The sequence below is a fragment of the Oreochromis aureus genome, linkage group 12 (genome assembly GCF_013358895.1).
Source record: "Oreochromis aureus strain Israel breed Guangdong linkage group 12, ZZ_aureus, whole genome shotgun sequence".
NCBI lineage: Eukaryota > Metazoa > Chordata > Actinopteri > Cichliformes > Cichlidae > Oreochromis > Oreochromis aureus.
The window spans coordinates 840,546-865,075 of NC_052953.1; the positions used below are offsets into that span (position 1 = coordinate 840,546).

General features: G+C 44.2%; 1 protein-coding gene across 2 annotated transcripts; it reads right to left on the minus strand.

The window, feature by feature from the left end:
* Positions 1-3,752: 3,752 nt before the first annotated feature.
* Positions 3,753-15,002, minus strand: tsc1a (TSC complex subunit 1a). 2 transcript variants are annotated; one of them, XM_031744615.2, is made up of 22 exons: positions 14,913-15,002; positions 14,398-14,515; positions 14,106-14,209; positions 13,874-14,026; positions 13,591-13,735; positions 13,323-13,477; positions 13,161-13,234; positions 10,500-10,690; positions 10,299-10,366; positions 10,119-10,230; positions 9,925-9,992; positions 9,733-9,829; positions 9,442-9,662; positions 9,239-9,372; positions 8,744-8,787; positions 8,119-8,285; positions 7,842-8,024; positions 7,638-7,748; positions 7,104-7,226; positions 5,143-5,330; positions 4,929-5,069; positions 3,753-4,772 (listed from the first exon to the last, which is right to left on the minus strand). In XM_031744615.2, exons 2-22 carry the CDS (start codon positions 14,504-14,506, stop codon positions 4,325-4,327), a joined length of 3,036 nt encoding a protein of 1,011 aa, XP_031600475.2. In that variant the 5' UTR covers positions 14,507-14,515; positions 14,913-15,002; the 3' UTR covers positions 3,753-4,324. The 2 variants fall into 2 exon arrangements, with proteins under 2 accessions (XP_031600475.2, XP_031600474.2); XM_031744614.2 differs by having other exon boundaries at positions 8,717-8,787.
* Positions 15,003-24,530: the final 9,528 nt, after the last annotated feature.

Here is a 24,530-nt window from a genome sequence, read left to right on the forward strand (position 1 = left end):
ACTGTATGGTAAGAACTGGGTAAATGTGTGGTGTGTAAGATTGCAGAGAATGGTTGTGTGGGAAAAGTTGATGTGTGTGTAAAAACAGTGAAAAATGGGGTTCAAAATGTTGAAAATGGGGAACAAAAAACAAGAAAAGAAAAAAAAAGACAGGAGTGTAGAAATGTGTGTAAAAGTTTCCAAAAGTTGAATCTGTTCATCTGGACGTAGCGTTTTGTGGGAGAAACGTTTCGTCACTCATCCAAGTGACTTCTTCAGTCTCAGCTGACTGCAGGTTTCCCCAAACCTTATAAACAGTACATTTGCATAATGACTGAAACCAGCCCACTGAAGGAACAATGGGCTGTGAGGTCAGTTCCTTAATCATAATTATGCAAATTCCCATGACCATTGATCAACAATCACTGACCAAAACCCACTGATCAAAGAACACTGATCAATGGCCATGAGTCCCATTCACAGAGAGTTGGGGAATGGCTGCAATCACAGCGTTGTAAGATGGTGACAGATGTACCCTTAGGCCCCTCCTCGATTCAGAGATGGTCTTTCCTTTTCACGTAAATGGCCTCCTTGACTCGCGCTCAAACCAGCGTTCCTCCCTGTCCAGGATGTGTACATCCTCATCGTTGAAAGAGTGTCCACTGGCCTGTAGGTGTAAATAGACTGCAGAGTCCTGGCCTCATGAGGTTGCTCTCCTGTGTTGTGCCATCCGCTTCGCTAGAGGTTGTTTGGTTCCCCCGATGTATAAATCCTGGCAATCCTCCTGGCACTTAACAGCGTACACTATGTTACTCTGTTTGTGTCGGGGGACCCGATCCTTGGGGTGGACCAGTTTTTGCCACAGCGTGTTTTGGGGTTTAAAAGCCACAGAAACCCGGTGTTTAGAAAAAATGCGTCTCAACTGCTCCGATACTCCTGACACATATGGGATCACTACAGGTTTTCGCTTGGGCAGCGGTTGTCCTTCTCTCCTGGATCGGCTGGAGCTTTCTTTAGGTGCCTTCCCAGCTTTGACAAAAGTCCAGCTGGGATAACCACATTTACTCAGGGCCTGATGAACAGATTCAACTTTTGGAGATTTACTTTCCTGGATGATTGAGAATGCATCAAGACATGTGTAAAAGTTGTTTCCAACTAGCGGAAGAAGGTGGTACTGCAGGCCACCAGCTCCACTAGGGTGGACACACACAAAATTTCTTTTTTACCAGAATTGTTGATAAAAATAAGCAATAAAAATAGGAAGAGGGTTTGGTGATTTTCAGTGTAGAACAACTACAATCTCTCTGGGTTTTTAAGAACGGGGAGTTTCAGAACTAGAGAGAGGAGACGTGTTGTTTTAAGCAATGAGAACAATGATCAACATGTCTCAGTGTGTCACTTGCAGGTGAAGAACAGACCCGGATCAATTTTCCACAGCAGTTGGAAGAAAATTATAGGTTAACATCATTAGAAACACTCAAGCCAAGTTTTGGCTGAATTATTTTACAGCTTAACTTCCATGTGTTTGTCACCCTGAGAACACAAGCTCCAAGAATCTCTCCCTGAAGACAAGAAATGCAGTTCCAGAACAACGAGATGGATATCAAGAGCTCACAGCAGTGTCCTGAGCAGTGAAGAAAAGGTCCAGCAGCAGCAGCAGCTGTGCAAGACAGCGACAGCAAGGAGAAAAATGGCATCATCATGACTGGATGGATGGATGTGCATTTCCAACGAGCTGCAGCTTCACTGTGTGTGAATGGACCTTTGAAAAGACTGCCTGAGTTGGACATTTGCCACTTTTGGAGCAAAATGGCAAAATGAGACAGTGGAAAACAGGAAAAAGCTGAAAGACAACTGACTCTCACTGGACTGCTGCAAGGGGGGGAGATGAGATGAGACCACAGTGGAAGGAGCAGGGGAGGACATGGCTGTTTTAGTGTGGGAATGAAATTTGGGTTTAGGAAACTAGGAAGAAAAAACGACTGCCTTGCGTGGAGAATTGAAAAGTGTCTGGAGCACCGCAAAGAGGAGATGAGTGGAGACTAATAGATTATTGAGTTTGTGGTTTCTGATGTGTGGGGGAGGTCTTATCATGGCACACATCTGGTTACATGGGGGGAAAACAAAACTCATTATCTAATAGAATATTGTTGTGTGAGGTGTGACTGGTGGATGAAAGTTTGGGAGATTTACTGATGCATTTTCTTTTGGTACCATTTTGAACCTGCCAATTAGTTTTGTTTTGATCGATCATTCTGAGAGAGTATGCTTAGACAACTTCTAAAAAGAGGCCTTCATATTGTTTTGATTTTTAACAGTGCACTGAGATTTTTTGTTTGGCAATTTCCTCGTTTTGAAGCAGGCCTGCAAAATCAGGATCGAAAGCGCTACACAACATGTTGAACAATCGCAAGTGAGCTTCTCCCAAAAAAATTAGAATGGGCTCAGGAGAAAGCCACTTATTTGGGACAATCAGAAAACAAGTCCCTGCCAAAAAGGATTCGGCGAGGTAATCCAGTCTAAAAAAAAAATTTTTCTTTTTGAAATGATGTCATTGCTGGCAGTAGAAACTTATTGCGTCACGAAAGGTTCTACTGTCAGCAAATAAAAAATGGGGACTGACTGGACTGACAAAAGCTTTCACTGACTTGACACCAGTATGCAAGATTGCACCTCCACCTTGACCTGACAAAAGGGTGGATGTATGTATGTTTTTTTTTTTTTTTTTTTTTACAGGAGCAGAAAGGTGACAGCAACAGGTTGCATGAGCTTTTGGGCCGTGCTGAAACCTCTTAATTGCCACTTTCTGTGTCTTTGTGAATTTACCAGCGGTGTGTTATTCATGACCTTATACTGTTTACAGTGCAGAGGTCACTGTGAGAAAGTGTGCATACAGATGCGCTGCGCTAACATCTAATTTTTTCCACAGCAGAGGGTTAATCATATGATCCAATCACATGATTTACAGCAGGACACACCGCTGGCTAATGTTTTCTTACGACAGGGCCTGGAGTGAAACTACTCCAGGGTAGAAGCCCTGGGAATTTTTAAGAGACAATGCACACCATTATTGGGCATGTCTAATTGTGCTAAGCTGACAAGAGGGTTTTCCGGGGAGCTTTCATTTTTAAATTTCAGGGACCGTGACATGAGGGATATGGAAGGATTGACTGAGGTGCAGATACAGACCATGACCAGGAGAGAAGGCTACACCAGGACCAGTTAGAGCAGGGACCATCTGCAGGACAGCTGACAAACGACAGTGGGCTGCACCACTGGGCTTCCAAAGGATTGTCACGAGGAGATTTTGAACAGCAAAATCTTAAAATAAAATGAAAGAGTTTCGCCGTTGATGTTGAGGAAGACAACTAAGGTGTACGACGTGCTCTGCCTTAAATCTACAGCCCCGTTGGAACAGAAATCGAGGGATGAAGAGAGCGTGCCAAGCTCCAAAGTTGACAGCACAGAGGAAGATCAGCGTTGGAATTATGACTCTGTAAACAGCACAGACACCAGGAGCCATGACTGTGACTGGGAATGACCACCTAATGCTGCTTCACTTTGCCATGCAAAGTACTTTGACACTCTGGAGAAGACCTTTCCTCTGTATCATTGTTGTTGCCATTTGCATGTGAGAGTTTAGATTGTGGGGAAGATTAAAGATGAACAAAGGTGTGAACCTTAAGGTGTGAAACAGCTGTACTGCCTTTTGTTCCTGTGGAAGGTATTTAACTGAGAGCCATGCTAGGCTCAGAGAGACTCTGCTGACCCTGCCCCGCGGTCATGCAGGCTCTCCACAAGCTTGGTTTTCTGTTCTTTGTGTGTTTGGATTAAAGAATGTTAGCTACCGCTCACCGCTCGTCTGCAGGCTTTATTTAATGGAAAACTTCCACAACAATTGGCTGACGCAGGCGGCTGTAGCTGGTAGCTATCTGCGAGGCTTCACCTCAGCTAACTGGAGTCCCTGAACTTGACTCCTTTTATTATAACTATGGATTACTACTATGGCTGAGATTATGGCGGCACTAGCAGACCGCCCAACAGACCACTCCCATCAGCACTGGATAGGAGCGACTGTCCTTTTGATTGGATGCTACTTATTAGAGGGCATTTTTGTTTGTGGATGCTAGCCAGGCTAGCTGTAGATTTAGTTCCCCTAATAAATAACAATCGTTACTGAAAGTTTGCTGATCTTGGATCAGCCTGCTTATTGCCTTATCATTATTATCTTTATTGCTCTTTTCCAGAGTGAGGGCGGAGCCCCAAGGACCCCCCCTATTGAGTTTCAGGTAACTGAACACAGGTGAACAAACTCGTTGGCGGTCTCCGCCCACCTCCTCCTCCCTCAGATGTCGGGCAGTGTCTCGTCGTAGTCCATGATGCTCAGTTCGTGTCTCCTCTGTTGGACGGTGAGTGTCAGGTCTACGGGGGCCACGACGGGGTCTGTGGCTCGGCTCAGCGGCTCAGTCTGAGGACTTCCTACAAGGAGTGTGGCCTCCTCCACCTCCTGACCGAGTGGAGGGCTTGCTGGCTGGATATTCACCTCCTCCTCCTCCTCCTCCTCCCCCCCGACCTCCACCTCCTGGTTCTGATCTGTGGGTCTGAACAGCTGTCGGGCTCGTTGCTCCAGGAAGGAGCCGACAGCCAGCGGGGAGTCGATGGGGGAGAGTGAGAGGGACACGGGGGAGGTGGAAAGGACCTCCACTGCTCCGTTCATGATCCCAACAGCAGAAGAAGACGGGGGGAGGGACTTTTGGCTTCCCTGAGCATCAGGTAAGCCTCCGCCGTCGGATCTGGAGGACAGTATGACACGGAAAGGCAAACATTTATCAACAAAGCACACATGGAGAATAAAAGCACAGACATTCGTCCTGCTTCTGCCTGTCTCATTAAATCATTTTGGACATCTCTGTGGGATCGAGGCGTCCTTGGACGATGGCCCTGTTTACCTGCTGATGTCCCGCGGCTCGCTGTCTGGGTGAGCCCCGCCTCCCGCGATCTGACCGTACAGCTGAAGCATCTCGGTCTGCAGCGCCTGAGTAACTCTCCTCAGAGCAGCACAGCGGCTCTCCGATGCCGACAGCTCCGCCCTGAAAGCGACAGACGCAGTCTGAGCCCGACGCTTCCCGTGTGGAGAGTTCCAGAAGGTGAAGCTGGACTAACCTGTTCTGGTTCTTGGTGTCCTCCAGCAGTTTTTTCTGGCTCAGGATCAGCTGGTCTTTCCTGGCCAGCTGGCTCTCCAGCTCAGTGATCCTGTGATTGGCTGCTTCCAGCTTCTGTCTCTGCTGGACATCGTTGTCCTTCAGCCTCAGGAACTCCTTACCCACGCTGCACTGCAGCATGGACGCCTCCTGACACACAGCAGAGTACATTTAGAACAGCGCACACTCTGTTCATCATAGTGACCACATGTGTCGCACTGCATTACCCAAAAGGGTCAGCAGAGGGCGTGTGTTGTTGAGAGAGTCAACTCCCCGACTTACGTCTGAGGAAGCGTAAAAGGAGTGCTATAACTCTGTACGTGCTTTTAGTGAACTGTCTTTAATAATAAACAAAAATATAATCAAAATATATGTTGAAGGAGAAACAGAGTCTGAGTAATGATTGTGATGTGCTGACCTCGGCAGGTTAGCGTGGAAGGGAAAACGTGTCTCACTGAAACGATGAGAAACACACAGTCGTAGTTTAGATGTGATTCTGCTGAAAGCTCATCAGATCCTGAAGCTCTGCATGCAGTGGCATGTCTGTGCTTTATCACCCACTCGACTCGTTCTCCGCTACAGTCGAGTAGCACCTAACGTGCGTGAGGTCGTCATAGCAACATGGCCAAAGGGAAAACGTGTTTTTACGAATCTGAGTTAAAAACAGATCCTGTTGAAGTGAATACTGACGTGACGGCGATAACGATGAGTCATGTTCAGGTACGACGTAGAAAACAAGAAAATGTGATTTTAATGTTTGAGCTTTAGTCACAGAGAGAGATGCAGCAGGATGTGACATCACAGAGAGGGAGGAGAGAGAGGAGGAGCCATGTGGGTGAATGAGGATGAAGGAGCGCTTGGTCTTTGAACACTGTGGACCAACAAACTGGATTTATTTATTTGTCTGTTTCTCATTCTTGCCGTGTTACAACTTCCAAGGATTTGGAGTTTATCTACACCAAGGGTCTCAAACTCGTGGCCCGAGGGCCACTCATGGCTCACGTCACCCCTACTTGCGGCCCGTACATGATGTGAAGAAATATAATGCAATTTGGCCAGAGGGCAGGAACATGCTGAGGCCGTTAGTCACGTGTACACGTATGTCTGCTCTATGATTTAGTTACATACGAACACAACGACAGCAGAGTGCTGCCACGTGTGGGACAGACACAGAGGAGCCATGTGTTTGTTTGGTCGTTCAGTGAAAGGCTTCAGGTAGTTAAGTTATACAAGCACAGTCGTCTTATACAAGTTTGAAATTTAAAAAACAAATAAAACATTTTCAGAAATATTTGAGACGACAGCAGTGGCCCTCAGCTCGTTTATGTTTGAGGCCCCTGATCTACACTGAACAGAGATACATGCCGAGGAGAGCCATCCTCTCCTTCAACCTCCTGAAGTCAAGATATAAATAACTACATATAATTTAACTTGTGGTAAATTGACAGTGTAAATTATGGACATTCACTTTCTAACAACCGAGAATAGAATAGAATAGAATAGAATAGAATAGCCTTTTATTATCATTGCACATGTACAATGAAACTGTGGGCGCTCCACAACAACTGTGCCTGAATAAAATATAAAAAGTAAGGAATAAACGGCTAACAGGAGAAATCTGTTGGCACAGATTGGAGAAGAAAATAGTTGCAAAGTGTTTAGAGAAGACTGAACAGTCCATGTGTGAGTGATGTCATAGCAATACACAGGCAAAAACCTGTGTGTTGCTATGACATCACTCAAAGGGCTCTCACAGGTTAAACTGGGCCACTACACTTTAACCCAGTTAGTTACCAGGTAAACCGGTTTAAAGGACAGCTGCTGATAACAGCTGCAGCTGAAGGGATTTGGGATTGACCAGCGAGCCTTCAGAGAGAGCATGAAGCTGACTGAAGCTGGATGAAGCTGGTGTGCGGGTCTTACCGTGCAGCGCTGTGTCTCTCCACCCTCCAGCTGTTGCTGCAGAGCTTTGTTGGTCTCTCCGAGCAGGACCAGCTGCTGGTTCAGCAGGAACATCTGTTGATGCAGCTGCTCACTGCTGCACAGCTGGAAACACACAGACACACAAACATCTGTAGAACAGGACTGAGTGGGAGCAGCTGCATCAGGACTTCAGCGGTTTTTACTGTTTTTGAGCCACAGATTGACGAAACATGTCTGCCTGCTTTCACTGTGGGCTCGTCCTCCTTCATTATTCAGAAACAGAAAAACTGGCTCTGTCTCCAGTTTCTCTGCTGCTGGTTTGAACTGAAACAGTCTGAACACACACAGACTCGTTACAGACTCGACGGATCTATGAGTGTCTGACAGGAAGTGAAACCCCTCTGACCCACATATCTGCCTCCTCTCGGTGTGTATTTAGTCGTCATGGACGGTGATGCTGCGAGTCCACACACAGAGAGAAGCAGCTGGGCGCCGTGCTCCTTCAACGATTCGACTAATCGGGACTCTCCTCACCTTGAGTGACAGCTGGGTCAGCTGGTGCTCAGCATTATACGCCCTGTAATTGGCTTTCTGAAGCTCCGCCTCCAGATCCTGCAGTCCGCTCTGGCACTCCTGCAGCTCACCCTGCAACAGCCAATCAGAGCACAGGATGTGAAGCTCTTTGCTGATGGTGTGTGTGTGTGTGTGTGTGTGTGTGTGTGTGTGTGTGTGTGAGACCTGCAGTCTCTGGCTCTCTCTCTGCTCATCTCGTTGCAACTGCAGCAGATGTGCGATGTGCGTGTGCAGCTGCTCGCTGCGTGTGTGTGTCTCGCGCTGCAGCTCCGAGTATCGACGCTGCTCCTCGTCCAGACTCGCCCTCAGACTCCGGATCTCCTCGTCCTGAACGCCGAGCTGAGACTTCTGTGACCAGCAGCGTGACGGAGGAGAGAAAACATGAGAGGAGGGGCTACGTGGGTGGTGTTCAGCATCATTATGAGGTTGACGTGTGCGTTACCATGGCAGCGCTCTGCTCCTCCAGCGCTGTGGTGTTGATGACCCTCCGCAACAGCCGGCGGTTTCGGACGGCATGCTGTTGCCGCTTGAAGCGCTCGTACTGGAGCTGAGCGTGGACGAGCAGCAGCTGATTGGTCAGAGACTGAAGCTCCTCCTCCTGGGTGGAGCCTGACACACACACACACACGCACACACACAGTTCTAATGTGCTGATGCAAACCCGGCAGCTTCACGCCACAGCTCGTCTGAGGGTCATTAAACGAGCTGGGCGTGGTCAGCACGGCGAATACGAGAGAACTGGAGCACTGCGTCCCACAGCTGCCAAGAACCAGAACCAGCGTGGATCCCGCCGCAAACCGCTTCCTCATCAGCCTCAAGACGTGAAAACTGAACCCAAGAACACCAGCCGGCTAAATCAAACCTGAACGCAGATTCAGGACGGCGCCCGCAAACAGCAGCGAAACAAATGTGACGACGAGCTGAAACAGCGGCGCGGGTTCTGGAGCTTGTCAGCTCCACACAGTGAACCAATAAACTGCTGCTTACAGCTTCATTTGCATATGAGGTTAATGAGAGTGATGAGGCGAGTGTTCAGGTACCTTTGCTTTTCATGCTCTGCTGTTTACCTCCAAAGTGACTCCGATCCACCGACTTACTCCCGGCTGATAACCTGTGAACACCACAGAAGAAGAAAGAGGTGACGCAGGTTAGCACGTTTTACACAACATCAGACGGGTCTCTGATGACACGTGTGCAGATGTTTCAAATCTAAGGACACGGTTTCATCGACGGACTTGATATCGACGATGGCTGCACCTCGCTCCATCGATCAGCGAGTCCTCAAAGAAGCAGCGGGAATACTCGCTTCGTGTTTAATGTCTCGTTTTGTCGCCTCACCCCGACCGGCCTGTCCTCCCTCAGCCTGGCTGTGCTCCAGGTTTCTTCCTGTTAAAAGGACTTTTGTCTTCCCACTATCGCCAAAGCGCTCGCTCAGTGGGGGTTTTTGCGTTACAATATAAAGCTAGGCGACTCACACCTTTGATGTGATACTGATTGGTGTGTTTTGGGCGTGAGGCGCCATTCTCCCTGATAATGCCCTCTGATAACGTCCTGCGGCTCACCTCCTGCTGAGGCAATCATGGGCGTCGTTTCCACGGGCGATCAGCTGGTCCAAAACCTTCAGAGGGGAGACAGAGGTCACCTCCTCCTCTCTGTTCTCCCTCTGTGGTCCTCCCCCCTTCTTCTCCAGCACCTCCTGCAGGACACAGCACGTTACTGAGCACGCTCACAAAAACCACCTGTGGCTCGGTCCACCTGACCTTACCTGGGTCGTCTTCCCAACGAACAGCATGGCCGCCCGGGGCAGAGCGAGCTCAAACAGCGGGTCATACGGAGAGCTGGGGCTGTAGTCCGAGAGGGCGGAGCCTGGCTCTTCAAATCTGGGGTGAGGAGTGGTGAAGGAGGGAGGCAGGGGGACACCTGAAGCCTGAGTGGGGGTGGAGGTGAGGAGGCGGGGCAAAGGCTGCTGGGACTCGTCTTTAACATCTGGAGACAAAGAGAAAATGAAGAAACAGCTGCAGTGACATCACCGAGATCGATCAGCTGATCAGCTCACCTTCTCTGTTGTTGTTAACGAGGTCACTCAGGCCTCGCTCCTCCCCCTCAGTGATTGGCTGACAGGTTGACCCCTCCCCATCTTTGACCGTCCTCACCTGCAGGGAGACAAAGCAAAACTCTTCCTGCTGCCCCTTCACAATAAAAGCATCCCAGTTAACTCCCAGTTGTTTAACTGAAGTCTTTAACTCACCTGGCTGCAGTCGGGGTCCTTAGTGGGAGGAGCCTCAAGAATGGAGGCTGATGAAGGCAATTTCTCACCTGTGTCCACACGCGTGCACACACACACACACACACACACACACCATTATTATTAATACACACACACACACACACACACACACACACCATTATTATTAATACACACACACAGATATGTGAGGTCACCTGAGATGGAGGTGCTCCTGCTCAGTGGGTGGGTGGAGCCTAAAGCAGTGCGTTCAGAAGGGGGTGTGGACAAACCACAGTGTATGGCGGGGCTCCATGTGACGTCGTCAGGCTGCACACAAACAGGAAGTGTTAGTGCTTGCTCATCTGCCGCACAGATTAGACAGACAGGTGACTTACCTGCGTGCAGGTGGCGGTCGGGTTCAGCTGAGGCACACATCTGGATCCCGAAGGACAGACTGAACTTCCTGTCAGCAAACACAAACACTTAAATAAAAACACAAATAAAAAACATCCGTTTCCTTCTGGTTTCACTTTGACCTTTGACTTCTGTTACAAACTGCACAGGAGGTCACATGATCTCACACTGCTGTTACTCACCTGAGCTGCTGACAGCATCTGTGACCGGAGGACTGCAGGTGAGGTCCAGGTGAGGGAGGACAGTCAGGGGGAGAGGTGTGATCAAAGAGGAGGACGAGCAGTAAACGTCCTCCTCGCACGAAGACTCCAGAGGATCCAGGGACACTCTGGAGCACTCGATCACAATGTCATGGACTTCGTAACACCTCCACCTGAGTGGGAGGAGGGGAGTGTCAGTCTGAGCTCAGCAGGGAGCAGCTCGCTAACTCCAGCTGCTTCTGCTCACTAACAGCTTCAAATAAAATTGCCCAGTAAAGGTGTCCCACAGGGCTCAGTGCTGGGCCCATTACGACACCAGCAGTCTGAGGTTTGGACACAGCTTCTCATTTGATGACTGTTTACATTGTAGATTCTGACTGAAGGCATCAAACATGTGGAATTATGTAGTAAACCCAAACTGTGAAGTAACTCCAAACATGTTTTATATCCACCCTGTGCTTTGATTCCTCTCATTCTCTCCATGAGCTTCGTGAGGTTGTCTCCTGAAATAGTTTCCAACAGTCTTGAAGACGTTCCCAGAGATGCTGAGCACTTGTTGGTCCTTTGCCTTCACTCTGCGCTCCATCTCATCCCAAACCATCCCCACTGGGTTTAGGTCAGGTGACTGTGGAGGCCAGGCCTCCATCACTCTCCTTCTTGGTCACAGAGCCCTCACACAGCCTGGAGGTGTGTTTGGGCTCATTGTCCTGTTGGAGAATAAATGATGGGACGGCATGTTGATGCAGGATGCTGTGGCAGCCATGCTGGGTCAGTGTGCCTTCAGTTTGGAATAAATCTCCAACAGTGTCACCAGCAAAGCCCCCCCACACCATCACACCTCCTCCTCCATGCTTCACAGTGGGAATCATGTAGAGACCATCGTTCACCTTTTCTGCCCAAAGACACAGCAGGTGGAACCAAAGATCTCAGATGTGGACTCATCAGACCAAAGCACAGATGGTCTGATGTCCACTCCTTGTGTTTCTTGGCCCAAACAAATCTCTTCTACTTGTTGCTTTTCCTTAGTCGTGGTTTCTCAGCAGCTGTTTGACCATAAAGGCCTGATTCACACAGTCTGCTCTGAACATGCAGAGATGTGTCTGCTACTGGAGCTCTGTGTGGCATCTATCTGGGCTCTAATCTGAGCTGCTGCTACATAATCCCAGATGTCTTCAGTTTGTAGCTACAATGTAGAAAGTAGTACAAATAAAGAAAGCCCATTAAATGAGAAGGTGTGTCCAAACTTCTGACTGGCAGTGCAGATTATGACAATGACACTTCTTCTATGTTACTGACTAAAATCTAACCCAACTTGGCCTCTGGTGACCCGGACCCTCCTGTTTCATTTGCACCAGTCTGAAACTTAAATCAATGGTCAAACGCTCTCGGTCACGTTGCAGTTCATACTTTACTCTGATTGGACAGCAGAGGTCATTTTTTACTCATGCTGTGCTTCAGGTCGCGTCTCAGAGGACACACTGTCAGTTTGGATACTGACGTTCATGGTAGTGACGAGCGCCACTCTCAAGCGATATGCTCTCTTTACCTCGCTTTTGTTTATTATTTATAGACCTTTCGATTGGTCGCAGTCGTCTTTACTTTCCTGTTTCTACAGAAACATTTTACGAGTTTTTCCACTCTGAGTAGTAATCGCCATGTTGTATTTTGTTAGTTAACGGTGGTCAGTTTACTGCCACCTTCTGGCAGTAAGTGTATATTACATCCTAGCAGACAGCGGTGAAGAGAAAACATATTTCAAACAGAAAACAGTCAAAGTATTCTTTTCATTTTAAATGTTTGGAGTTAGAGACGTCAGAGTCACGATACCCAACTGAATGCAAGGATAAGAAAACCAAACAAAAACGTGCAGTTCATGGGTAACTAGGCTACACTGCCTTTCTTATCAGTGTGAGAGGGCGGAGCTATCACAGCAGGTACACTAGTTGTCGTGTCACACGCGTAGCTTCTGCGTCTGAGCGACCTCCTTCGTCTTCATGATAGGAGACTTGTAGCTGCACGCTGCCCTCTTCACTTCCTGAAGAACTGCAGGATCAGAGTTTTGGAATCTCCCAACATAGAATATCTGAAAAATCCTGGCGATCCTTAATCTTCGGATGGATGCTAAAGAAGTCCCACAAGCTTTCATTCTAGGCCCATCGTTATCTAATCTGTGTATTTAGCTGTGTTATGTGTATTTCTATCCTCTCGTATATTACTGATCAAACTTGGCTGACCTCCCTCAGACTAACAGCTGCTGCAGACGTCCCTGTTTTTTAAAGCTGGTTACAAACTTAGAGATGAAATGTGTTGCTGTAAGGCCACGTCGTGTGTGTGCCCGTGTTGTGTTATTTGAACCTGCTGACCGATCCGAGCGCATCACTTCCTGTCATTAGCTGGGATCGAGTGGCGGGCTTCGTCGTTCGGATAAAGGAAAGTTTGATCTCGAGCTCCGGTAAACACGCCTCTGTGCGATGTGAACTCAGCTCGATAGGATACTTTAAGAAAACTCAATCTGATGCTATTTTGTTTCTTTATTGTTGATTTGCATTCGATTGAGCTCAGTGCTGGTTTCATTCTGTCAAAGGACCTGCTGACCTGGTTCAGCAGGCTCAGGTGTGGTTTCTGTCTCCAAGCTGGACTCACCTGGACGGGTCCAGTTCGTAGTCCTGAGTGCCTGTAATGAGCTCTGGGTGAACCCGGACGTGTTCCAACATCGGCTGACGGGACAGGACAGAGTGTGAGGTGAAACTGAGGGAACACCTGCGGTCATCACATCAGTGCCGCCCCCTGCAGGTGTGCACTCACCTTGATCACCTCCTGGAAGGTGTCCAGGTTCTCCTTCATGCTGTAGTGCAGCCGCAGGTAGGAGATGAAGCTACAGGGGAACATCCCATACAGGCGGTGGAACAGCGAGTACGTACCGGCATGGAGGTGCACCAGGTGGGCCACGGGCTCATGACCTGCACGAGCCAATCAGAAAACATCTTAACAACCACTCAGAGAAGCAGACTGACCAATCAGAAAGCATAAGGAGCTGCTTCCTGCAGCGCCCCCTGCTGTGTGAGTGTGTTACCTGGGTTTCTGCAGCTGCGGGATGCAAGGCGCCCAAACACGTCGAAGAAGTCGTTGATGTGCTGCTTCCCAGCCTGAGGAATCATGGGTAACAGAGTGACCAGGACCAGGACTCCCGTGATAAGCACGACCACATCGCTGTCCGTCTGAAAAACAGGAAGTGGAATTCTGAGGTTACAGCAGCAGGAATCAGACCTGTGAGGAGGTCACGTGATCGACATCATGACAGAATCTGAATGTGTAGGAGGACAGGTGTTTCTCAGGTGTGTGTGTGTGTGTGTTACCTTGAGGCAGCGCAGCAGTGAGAGCAGCAGCGGCGAGCGGCTGATGTGATGAACCCACGGCAGCTGTTTCCTGATCATGTGACCCAGCAGGGTGAGGGCGCCCAGCCTGGTCCCGGATCGACTCACAGACTCGTTGAGCTTCTCCAGTAGCACCTAGTGGGCGGGGCCAACAGGTGTTAGAGTCACAAAGAGAGTGTAAAGAACAGGAGATCTGCGAGCAGGCGGGGCTCACTTTGTGATGCGGCTCCCTGATGGAGGAGAGGAGGAGCAGGGCCTGAGAAGATGACGAGTCCAGGTAGTACTCCACCACGGAGGAGAGGACAGCGCCCCCTTTGTCTGAGAGGAGAAACATGCATGCTGGGAGCTCTGCACTGATTGGCCGTCACAAGTGATGTCAGACTGAGTTGATAAGGTTGCTTTGCTGGACGTCAGCAAAACTGCAGCTTCGTGATTGGTTCACGTGGTGAGCGCGTCACAGAGATGCAGACCTGCGTCATTCAGTCGTGCTGCATAGGTGAACTCACCTGTACTCAGCTGCTGGTTGACTGCGGCTCTCACTCGCTCCGCCTCCTGCAGCTCTGAACTGTCCAGTGAGAGCAGGAGCTCGCTGATGCTCGCCTGCTCCCTGGACATCGCGGACACCTGCAACACGGCCAGACAGTGAACGCATCATAACACAGGCCAGACAGCTGAACGTCACGTGAGGTCACGTTGACGTCATCGTGTTCAGTTCTCTGTGACAGAGGAACAAAATCAATAATCGATGATTATCTGCTGCCGCTTTTTCTGTCCCCACACAGTAATCAATGTGTGCTGGCCTAACACTGCGCAACCTTGGACCTCACGCCTGTTGTGTAACAGCTGCTGTCACGTCACTGCTAGCCCTCCGTTAGCAGCTGATGCTAATCTAACATGCTAACAAGCAGCGTAGCGGCCGCATGCCAGCGGCCCGGGACCCGACCCCGAGGAGGAGCCTCCGGCCGGGATACGGAGCGCAGACAGCCGCTCACACCGGACAAAGAGCCGCAGAGACGGTTACCTTCAGACCTGCTGATCCCAGCACGGAGCAGCCATCTTCAGCTACAGCAGGACCCGCCCACCGCGGTGACACGAGCCTCAGCAGCCAATCACACACAAGAGGCGTTCAGAGCCACCCGTCAGGATGGGAAAAAGGATTTGTCATCATTATGTGTGCCTATGCCAAGAGGCACACATATTACTATTCGTCGGATTTATTATTCTTATTATTGTGTGGATGCCCTAAAAGGGCTTCCACACTATTGAGATCCTGTTTCTCTTTCTTCTTTATTATTATTCTTCAAGTTGCTTCCGTACGTTTTTTGCCGTTTAACTACTGCCTCAGTTTTCAGCCGATTTTCTCCGTTCAAACTCTATACTGTTCTGCTCTTTCTGCTAATGTTTGCTATGACTTTTGGTGTTTATTACTGTTATACTTTTTAAAATATTACACTTTTTTTTCCTTTAATTTGTCCCATTGAAATGAATGGAAATCTTCAGAAATTCTGCTAAAACTTGCTTGTTTTGAAACTTAACTACTTTGTCATACTTTCACCTAGAAACTCCATTCAAACTTTAAAATGTTCTCAGACTATTGGGCTATTGCTGTGTGATTCAGCTTTTTCAGATCTTCTACCGTTTTAATTTTATACCTCTTTAAGTTTTCAGTTGCAAAATTGGGATTTTTCAGAAAATACATGCGTTGTTATGGTTGCTATGCAATTAACTCAGAGTGTGCGCTCGTCCTTTCTGAATTTTCTCTTCATGTCTGAACGACTTCTTGCTACTCGCTCAATTTCCACTCAACCCCCACAAATTATACATCAAAACGTAGGTATTTTTGCTGGCTTTCAGAAAATGTCACCATCATTGTTGTGGGACTTATAGATTTTTGCAAATCTCCTCAGAGTAACATAAAGTATCAAAACTCTCCATAGAAACTCAATGGAGAGTTTCTTCAAAATCAGCGCTGGAATTCTCTAATGAGAGGCATTTTCAAATCGTCATATCTCCTTAACGAAACAAAGTTGAGACATGAGGCTTGTGCCCATATATCTTCAGACATCCCTGATGCTCACAATTCAAGAATTTTTTTCCCACCTATTACCGTTTTGAGATGAGTTACACTTGTTTGAGGGTAGGAAATTCGTGCCTTGCTCAGATCTCTTCAGATTTCAAACTCTGGAAATGAGGCACTTTTTTTTCTCTCGTCATATCTTTTGATGGATTTCAACAGAGACCTGAAAATTTCCATGACTGTTCACCAAAGCCTGCTGTTTCTTACGGTGAAAGAATGATTTTGATGCTCCATATAGATTTAGAGTTACAAAACGTTGTTTGAGGGCAAGTCAAGGCAGTTTTGCTTTGCCTCTACTCAGTTACAGTGTGTTACAAGTCATATATCTTCAATAATTTATATTTTATCTCTGAATTATGAAGACCTGCAGATTCCCCATCTCTTCTGAACAAAAGCGGTGTCAGAATGACCGTTCTAGCTCCTACGGTTAGGAAATTATGGCCATTTGTTCGAGGGGAATCCTGAATGTGAGAAATACACTGCAGAAAACTTATACCTCTCTCTGTGTCTGTGTGTGTAAGTGCTGATTACAGCAGGTGCAGCCAATTTAGCTGACCTAGATATACCAAGCACAGACTCTTAACAGCCACTGTACACTTTGCTCTCTGTGTATGTGTGTGTGAGTATCAATATTTCTCCCATGTTAAAGTATTACTCCTCCATAATAGTATTTGTGCTAAATCAAAGTACTTCTACTACATGTTAGTACTTCTGCTCAATCATAGTATTTCTGCTAAATCGAAGTATTTTGACAAATCATGGTATTTGTGCCAAATCATGGTTTTGGGGCAGAACCATAATATTTATTTAATGTTATGAGATTACTACTAAGTGGAGGAATGTCTGTTATGTTATAGTATATTTGCTGAATATAGTATATCTGCCAAATCATAGTATTTATCCCAAATCATAGTGTTTATGCAAAATTACAGTATTTCTGCTAAAAAGCAGAAATAGTACCTTTAGCAGAAATTTCTGTCAAAAGATATTATTTATGTTAAAACATAGTATTTCTGCTAAGTCATAGTATTTCTGCCAAATCATAGTATTTGTACTTATTCATAGTACTTGTGCCAAATCATAGTATTTGTACCCAATTATAGTATTTCTGCCATATCATCGTATTTGTGCCAAATCATGGTATTTTTTTGCCAAATCATGGTTTTGGGGCAAATCATGTTATTTGTGTCCAGTTAAAATTTCTGTTATATTATAGTGTTACTACTAAGTCGTAGAATTTCTGTTATGTTATAGTATATCTGCTGATTATAGTATATGTGCCAAATCATAGTATTTATAGCAAATCATAGTATTACTGCCCAAACATAGTATTTCTGCCAAATTGTAGTATTTGTGCAAAAACATAGAATTTCTGCAAAATCATAGTATATCTGTTATGTTATAGTATTACTACTAAGGCATAGTATTCCTATCAAATCATAGTATTCCAAATCATAGTATTACTGCAATTCCATAGTATTTGAGCGAAATCGTAGTATTTGTGCAAAAACATACTATGTCTGCAAAATCACATTATATCTGCTATGTTATAGTATTACTACTAAGGCATAGTATTTCTACCAAATCATAGTATTCCTTCAAAATCATAGTATCACTGCAATTTCATAGTATTTGAGCGAAACTGTAGTATTTGTACTAAATCATGGTACTTGTGCCAAATCATAGTATTTTTGCAAATCATATTATTTGAACCAAAACATTGTATTTGTAACGAAGTCATAGTATTTCTTCTAAATCATGGTATTTCACCCAAATCTCAGTAGTTGTGCTAAAACCCAGTATTATTGCCAAATCGTAGTATTTGTACTGAAACATAGTATTTGTGCCAATAAGAGTATTTGTACTAAATCATAGTACTTGTGCCAAATCATAGTATTTCTGCCATATTGTGCTAGTTGTGCAACAACATAGACTGTCTGCAAAATCATAGTATATCTGTTATGTTATAGTATTACTACTAAGTCACAGTATTTCTGCCAATTCGTAGTATTTGTACTAAATCATACTACTCGTGCCAAATCATAGTATTGAAATCAAAATATAGTATTTGTACCAAAGCATTGTATTTGTAATGAAGTACAGTATTTCTGCCAAATCATAGAATCACTGCAATTTCATAGTATTTTGAGGAATCCCTTTTGTTATAGTATTACTTCTAAGTCATAGTATTTCTGCTTTGTCATAGTATTTGTACTGAAACATAGTATTTCTGCCAAATCATAGTATTACTGCTATTTCATATTATTTGAGTGAAATTACAGTGTTTCTGCAAAGACATAGTATTTCTGCAAAATCATAGTATTACTGCTATTTCATAATATTTGAGTGAAATTACAGTCTTTCTGCAAAAACATTGGTTGGTATTGGTTTTAGTTACCTTTAGCGTATCGCTAGTTAGCAATAGCTATGGCAGCCCAGTTATTTTATTGTTTTGGGCTTGTTCCTGCTTTGTTTTTTTCCCCTGCAAATTTATGTGAATTTGTACACTGTAATATCGCTGTATTACGTAATGGCTAAGTAGGAGGCTGACTGTTACTAAGTGCATCAGTGTACATAGGTCATCTCTTGTGTTGGAGTGCCCTCTTGTGGCGCCTTTTGGGTAGTGCCTTTGTAAACGTGAACACTGCAAAGAAGTGGTATCAGACTGGTTTGTAGTGGAGGAATTTGTTGCCAGTTTCTTTCATCTTTAATCCGTATTCATGTTGTAATGTAGTAGTACCACAATATGGCAGAAACACTATGTTTTGGCACAAATACTTTGATTTGGTATACTTTAGCTTCTTCACCCTGTAGGCAAAATTTTCATTTTTTCACCCCTTTTCAGCACAAATTCCAGCTTTTTGGCTGTTTTCAGAAAAACAAAACTCTTTTGAGCAGAAACTCTGCTGATTCATCTCTTTTCAGCGCAACTTATTGCTTCTTTAGCTCTTTTCTGCAGAAATTCTGCTGATTCACCTCTTTTCTGCAAAATGTTCAGCCTTTTCACCTCTTATCAGCACAAATCTCAGCTGTTTTCAGAAAAAAAACTCTTTTGAGCAGAAATTCTGCTGATTCACCTCTTTTCTGCAAAATTTTCAGCCTTTTCACTTCTTCTCAGCACAGTTCTCAGCAGCTTCTGCTCATTTAGCAAAATTGTCAGTTGCTCCATCTCTTGCTTTTTGTGAGAATGAGTTTGGTTCAGTGAGATGAGCAGCTACCTTGAGACCAGAAGGGCCAGGTTCAAATCCCGGTCATGGCAAAAGCTGTTTTCAGTTTTCTCTTTTGTTCTGCCTCTTTTCTGCAGAAGTTCTGCTCATTCACCTCATCTCTTGTGTTGGAGTGCCCTCTTGTGGCGCCTTTTGGGTAGTGCCTTAGTAAACGTGAACACTGCAAAGAAGTGGTATCAGACTGGTTTGTAGTGGAGGAATTTATTGCCAGTTTCTTTCATCTTTAATCCGTATTCATGTTGTAATGTAGTAACTTTTGTGGCACAAATACCACAATATGGCAGAAACACTATGTTTTGGCACAAGTACTTTGATTTGGTATACTTTAGCTTCTTCACCCTTTTCAGCAAAATTTTCATTTTTTCACCCTTTTCAGCACAAATTCCATTTTTGGGGCTGTTTTCAGAAAAAAAAAAACTCTTTTAAGGAGAAACTCTGCTGATTCATCTCTTTTCAGCGCAAGTTTTGCTCCTTTGCCTCTTTTCTGCAGAAATTCTGCTGATTCACCTTTTTCTGCAAAATTTTCAGCCTTTTCACCTCTTATCAGCACAATTCTCAGCAGCTTCTGCTAATTTCAGCAGAGTAAGTAATGACACGTCTCTGCAGTTCAAAGGTCGTATGCGTTCAATCCCACCTTGGTCAACATTTTTTTCCCTACAAATTTATACACTATCACAGACCTCTAATTTATATTGCTAATTTCTTTCACTACAAATGAGTAGTGCAAAACATACTATGTCTGTCTGCAACATCACAGTATATCTGTTATGTTATAGTATTACTACTAAATCACAGTATTTCTGCCAATTCAAGGAGGCTGACTGTTACTAAGTGCATCAGTGTACATAGGTCATCTGTTGTGTTGGAGTGCCCTCTTGTGGCGCCTTTTGGATAGTGCCTTAGTAAATGTGAACACTGCAAAGAAGTGGTATCAGACTGGTTTGTAGTGGAGGAATTTGTTGCCAGTTTCTTTCATCTTTAATCCGTATTCATGTTGTAATGTAGTAGTACCACCATATGGCAGAAACACTATGTTTTGGCACAAATACTTTGATTTTGTATACTTTAGCTTCTTCACCCCTTTTCAGCAAAATTTTTTTTTCACCCTTTTCAGCACAAATTCCAGCCTTTTTGGCTGTATTCAGAAAAAAAAAACCCAACTCTTTTCAGCAGAAACTCTGCTGATTCATCTCTTTTCAGCGCACGTTTTATGATTTTAGCAGCTTTTCTAATATGGACCTCAGATTCTTGTTAATGCTCCATGGCAGAAATACATACAAGTACCCACCTGATGAAGCAGACAGAGCAGTACCTCTGATTTGTGAATTTGAGCAGAAACAGGTTGTTTTACCTCTTTTCAGCAGAAATTCTGCTGATTCACCTCTTTTCTGCAGAAGTTTGAGCAGCTTCTGCTCATTTCAGCAGAATTATGAGTCTCTCCACCTCTTCTTTGCAAGAGTGAGTTTGGCTCAGTGAGATGAGTGGCTTCCTTGAGACCAGGAGGGCCAGTTTCAAATCCTGCTCACGGCAGTATTTTTTTTTTTCACCACTTTTCAGCACAAGTCCCTGCTTTTTCAGGTATTTTCAGCAAAAACATCTTTTCGGCAGAATTCTGCTGAAAATTCTGCTTATTCACCTCTTCTGCAAAATTTTCAGCCTTTTCACCTCTTATTAGCACAAATCTCAGCTGTTTTCAGAAAAAAACACTTTTGAGCAGAAATTCTGCTGATTCATCTCTTTTCAGTGCAACTTTCTGCTTCTTTACCTCTTTTCTGCAGAAATTCTGCTGATTCACCTCTTTTCTGCAAAATTTTCAGCCTTTTCTCCTCTCATCAGCACAATTCTCAGCAGCTTCTGCTCATTTCAGCAAAAGTGTCAGTCTCTCCACCTCTTCATTGGGAGAATGAGTTTGGCTCAGTGAGATGAGTAGCTGCCTTGAGACCAGGAGGGCGGGTTGAATCCTGCTCATGGCAACATATAGGACGGGTTTCTTTCACCACTTTTTTTTAGCAAAATTTCGCCGTCTTTACCACTTTGCAGTAGAATTTTTGCTTTTCACCACTTTTAAGCAAAAATCTCCTTCTTCACTTGTTTTCAGCGGAATTTTCAGTTTCTTCACCACCATACAACTTTTTGCAACTTTTCATCTTTTTCAGCTTTTCAGCAGACAGCTTCAGCGTTAAGGCATCCACACAGCATTTTCGCAGGAAATGCAGATTTTTCTAGTTATTCTAGTTGCCACTTTTTGCACTTTTTTGGCACTTTTCTACTTCCACAATTTTCAGCCGATTTTCACCGTTCAAATTTTAAACTATTCTGCTATTTCTGCTAATGTGCGCTATGACTTTTGGTATTTTTAACTATTATACTTTTTAAAATATTAAGCTTTTTTCCTTTAATTTGTCCCATTGAAATGAATGGGAAACTTCCGCAATTCTGCTAAAACTTGCTTGTTTTTGAAACTTAACTACTTTCTCATACTTTCACATAGAACAACCATTCAAACTTTAAAATGTTCACAAATTATTGGGCTATTCATGAATGATTCAGCTTTTTCATATCTGTTACAGTTTTACTTTTATCCTTCTTTAAGTTTTGAGTTGCAAAATTGTGATTTTTCAGAAAATACATGCGTTGTTATGGTTGCTATGCACTTGGGTTCCAGTGTGCCACTGTAGGTTTCGCAGTCTTCTCTTCATGTCCGAACAACTTCTTGCTACTTGCTCAATTTTCACTCAACTTCCACAAATTATACATCAAAACGTAGGTATTTTTGCTGGCTTTCCGAAAATGTCACCATCATTGTTGTGAGATTTATAGAATTTTGGCAAATCTCCTCAGACCAACACAAAGTCTGAAAACTCTCCATAGAAAGTCAATGGAGAGTTTGTTCAAAATCACCGCTTGATTTCTGTAATGAGAGACATATTCGAATCGTCATATCTCCTTAACGGCGAAGTTAAAACATGAGGCTTGTCCTAGTATATCTTCAGACACTCCTGACGCTCACAATTCAAGAATTTTTTCTCACCTATTACCGTTCTGAGATGAGTTACACTTGTTTGAGGGTAGGAAATTTGTCCTTCGCTCAGATTTCTTCAGATTTCAAACTCTGGAAATGAACCACTTTTTTCTCTCGTCATATCTTTTTGATGGATTTCCACAGAGACCTGAAAATTTCCATGACTGTTCACCAAAGCCTGCTGTCTCTTACGGTGAAAGAATGATATCAATACTCCAAATAGATTTAGAGTTAGAAAGCGTTGTTTGAGGGCAAGTCAAGGCAGTTTTCGCTTGCCTCTACTCAGTTATGGTGCATTACAAGTCAAATATCTTTAATAATTCATATTTTAATGATAAATTGTAAACACTTGAAGATTCCCCCATCTCTTCTGAACAAAACGGTGTAAGAATGACCGTTCTAGCCCCTACGGTTAGGAAATTATGGCCATTTGTTTGAGAGGAATCCTCACTATGAGAAATACACTGCAGAAATCCTGTCTCTGTGCTCTGTGTGTGTAAAAACGGCTGCACCTGTTTTGGCGGGAAAAAGTACACAGCCTCTCTGATTGGTGGATTCAAATTTAGCAGCTCCCAAGCTGCTTGACTGACCTAGAAAGTTGCTCTTCTCTCCCTGTGTGTGTGTGTGTGTGTGTGTGTGTGTGTGTGTGTGTGTGTGACAAGAGAGAGAGAGAGAGAGAGAGAAAGCCTTTTTATGGGAGCATCTTATTGTATGATTTAAATTCAATATATTTAGACTGGTTGACTGAATTTGATCCTGTGTGTGTCTCTCTGTGCATGTGTGTTTCCATATGTGTAGATATTTGTGATTGTGTGACTGTTATACTTTTTTTTGCTGATTTTTTTCATTTAACAATTACATTTGAAGGATCCTTAGCATGTTCAGCATTTTTTCAGCTGTCCATTTTGCTTTTCCAATTTTTCTGTTTAAGTTATTACTATTGTGCTAAATCATATTATTTCTGCTATTTTATAAGATTTGTGGTAAATATAGTATTTCTGCCAAATATAGTATTTCTGATAAATTATAATTTTTCTACCAAATCATAGTACAGTGTTTTTGCTTTTTATTAGGATTTTTATAGGATATTTATATTGCTTAATATAGTATTTCTGCTTTTTATAGGATTTGTGCTTAATGTAGTATTTTTGCTTTTTATAGGATTTGTGCTTAATACAGTATTTCTGCTAAATGTAGTATTTATGCTTAATCATACTATTTCTATATATTTTTGCCAGGTCCTCTGTGAGGACTGAGACATTCAAATTTACATATCAGGGCCTGCACGGCTTCCCAGCCAGCCAATCATATCTGAGGTCTGCCGTTTCTTCTCTCGTCATATCTCAGCGACGGATGTATAAAGAGCAATGAAAATCGCAGTCAAAGGACACCAAAGTCCGCTGATTCACCCAGTACAAGAATTATGCTTCTAGTCCACCTAGTTTTTGAGTTACACGACGTTTTGTAACTCCAAAAAACGTCGCTCTTTGCCTCTCACCGCGATCTAATTCTGACTGCTCATCAACCTGTTTTCAAGGAGCTCACTGTCTTTCCCAGTGGCGCAGCTGGTAATGACACGGGTCTGCAACTCAAAGGTCGTGGGTTTAATTCCGCCTTGGTCAACATGTTTTTTTACCTACAATTTACTACACTATCACAGACCACTAATTCATATTGATCATTTATTACAATTCTGCAAACTTTTATGATTTTAGCAGCTTTTCTTATATGGACCTCAGATTCTTCTTAACACTCCATGGCACAAATACTGTTCCCTTTAGGCTCTGTGTATGTGTGTGTGTATCAATATTTCTCCCATTTTAAAGTATTACTCCTCCATAATTGTATTTCTGTTAAATCAAAGTACTTTTACTACATCTTAGTACTTCTGCTCAATCATAGTATTTTGCCAAATCATGGTTTTTGTGCCAAATCATAATATTTGTGTTATGTTATAGTATTACTACTAAGTGGAGGAATTTCTGTCATGTTACAGTATATGTGCTGATTACAGTATTTCTGTATAATAGAATTTTGGCAAATCTCCTCAGACCAACACAAAGTCTGGAAACTCTGCATAGAAAGTCAATTGAGAGCTTGTTCAAAATCACCGCTGGATTTCTCTAATGAGAGGCATTTTCAAATCGTCATATCTCCTTAACGCAGCGAAGTTAAGACATGAGGCTTGTGCCAATATATCTTCAGACACTCCTGACGCTCACAATTCAAGAATTATTTTCTCAACTATTACCATTTGGCCATGAATTGGGTTTGTTTGAGGGTAGGAAATTTGTCCCTCGCTCAGATTTCTTC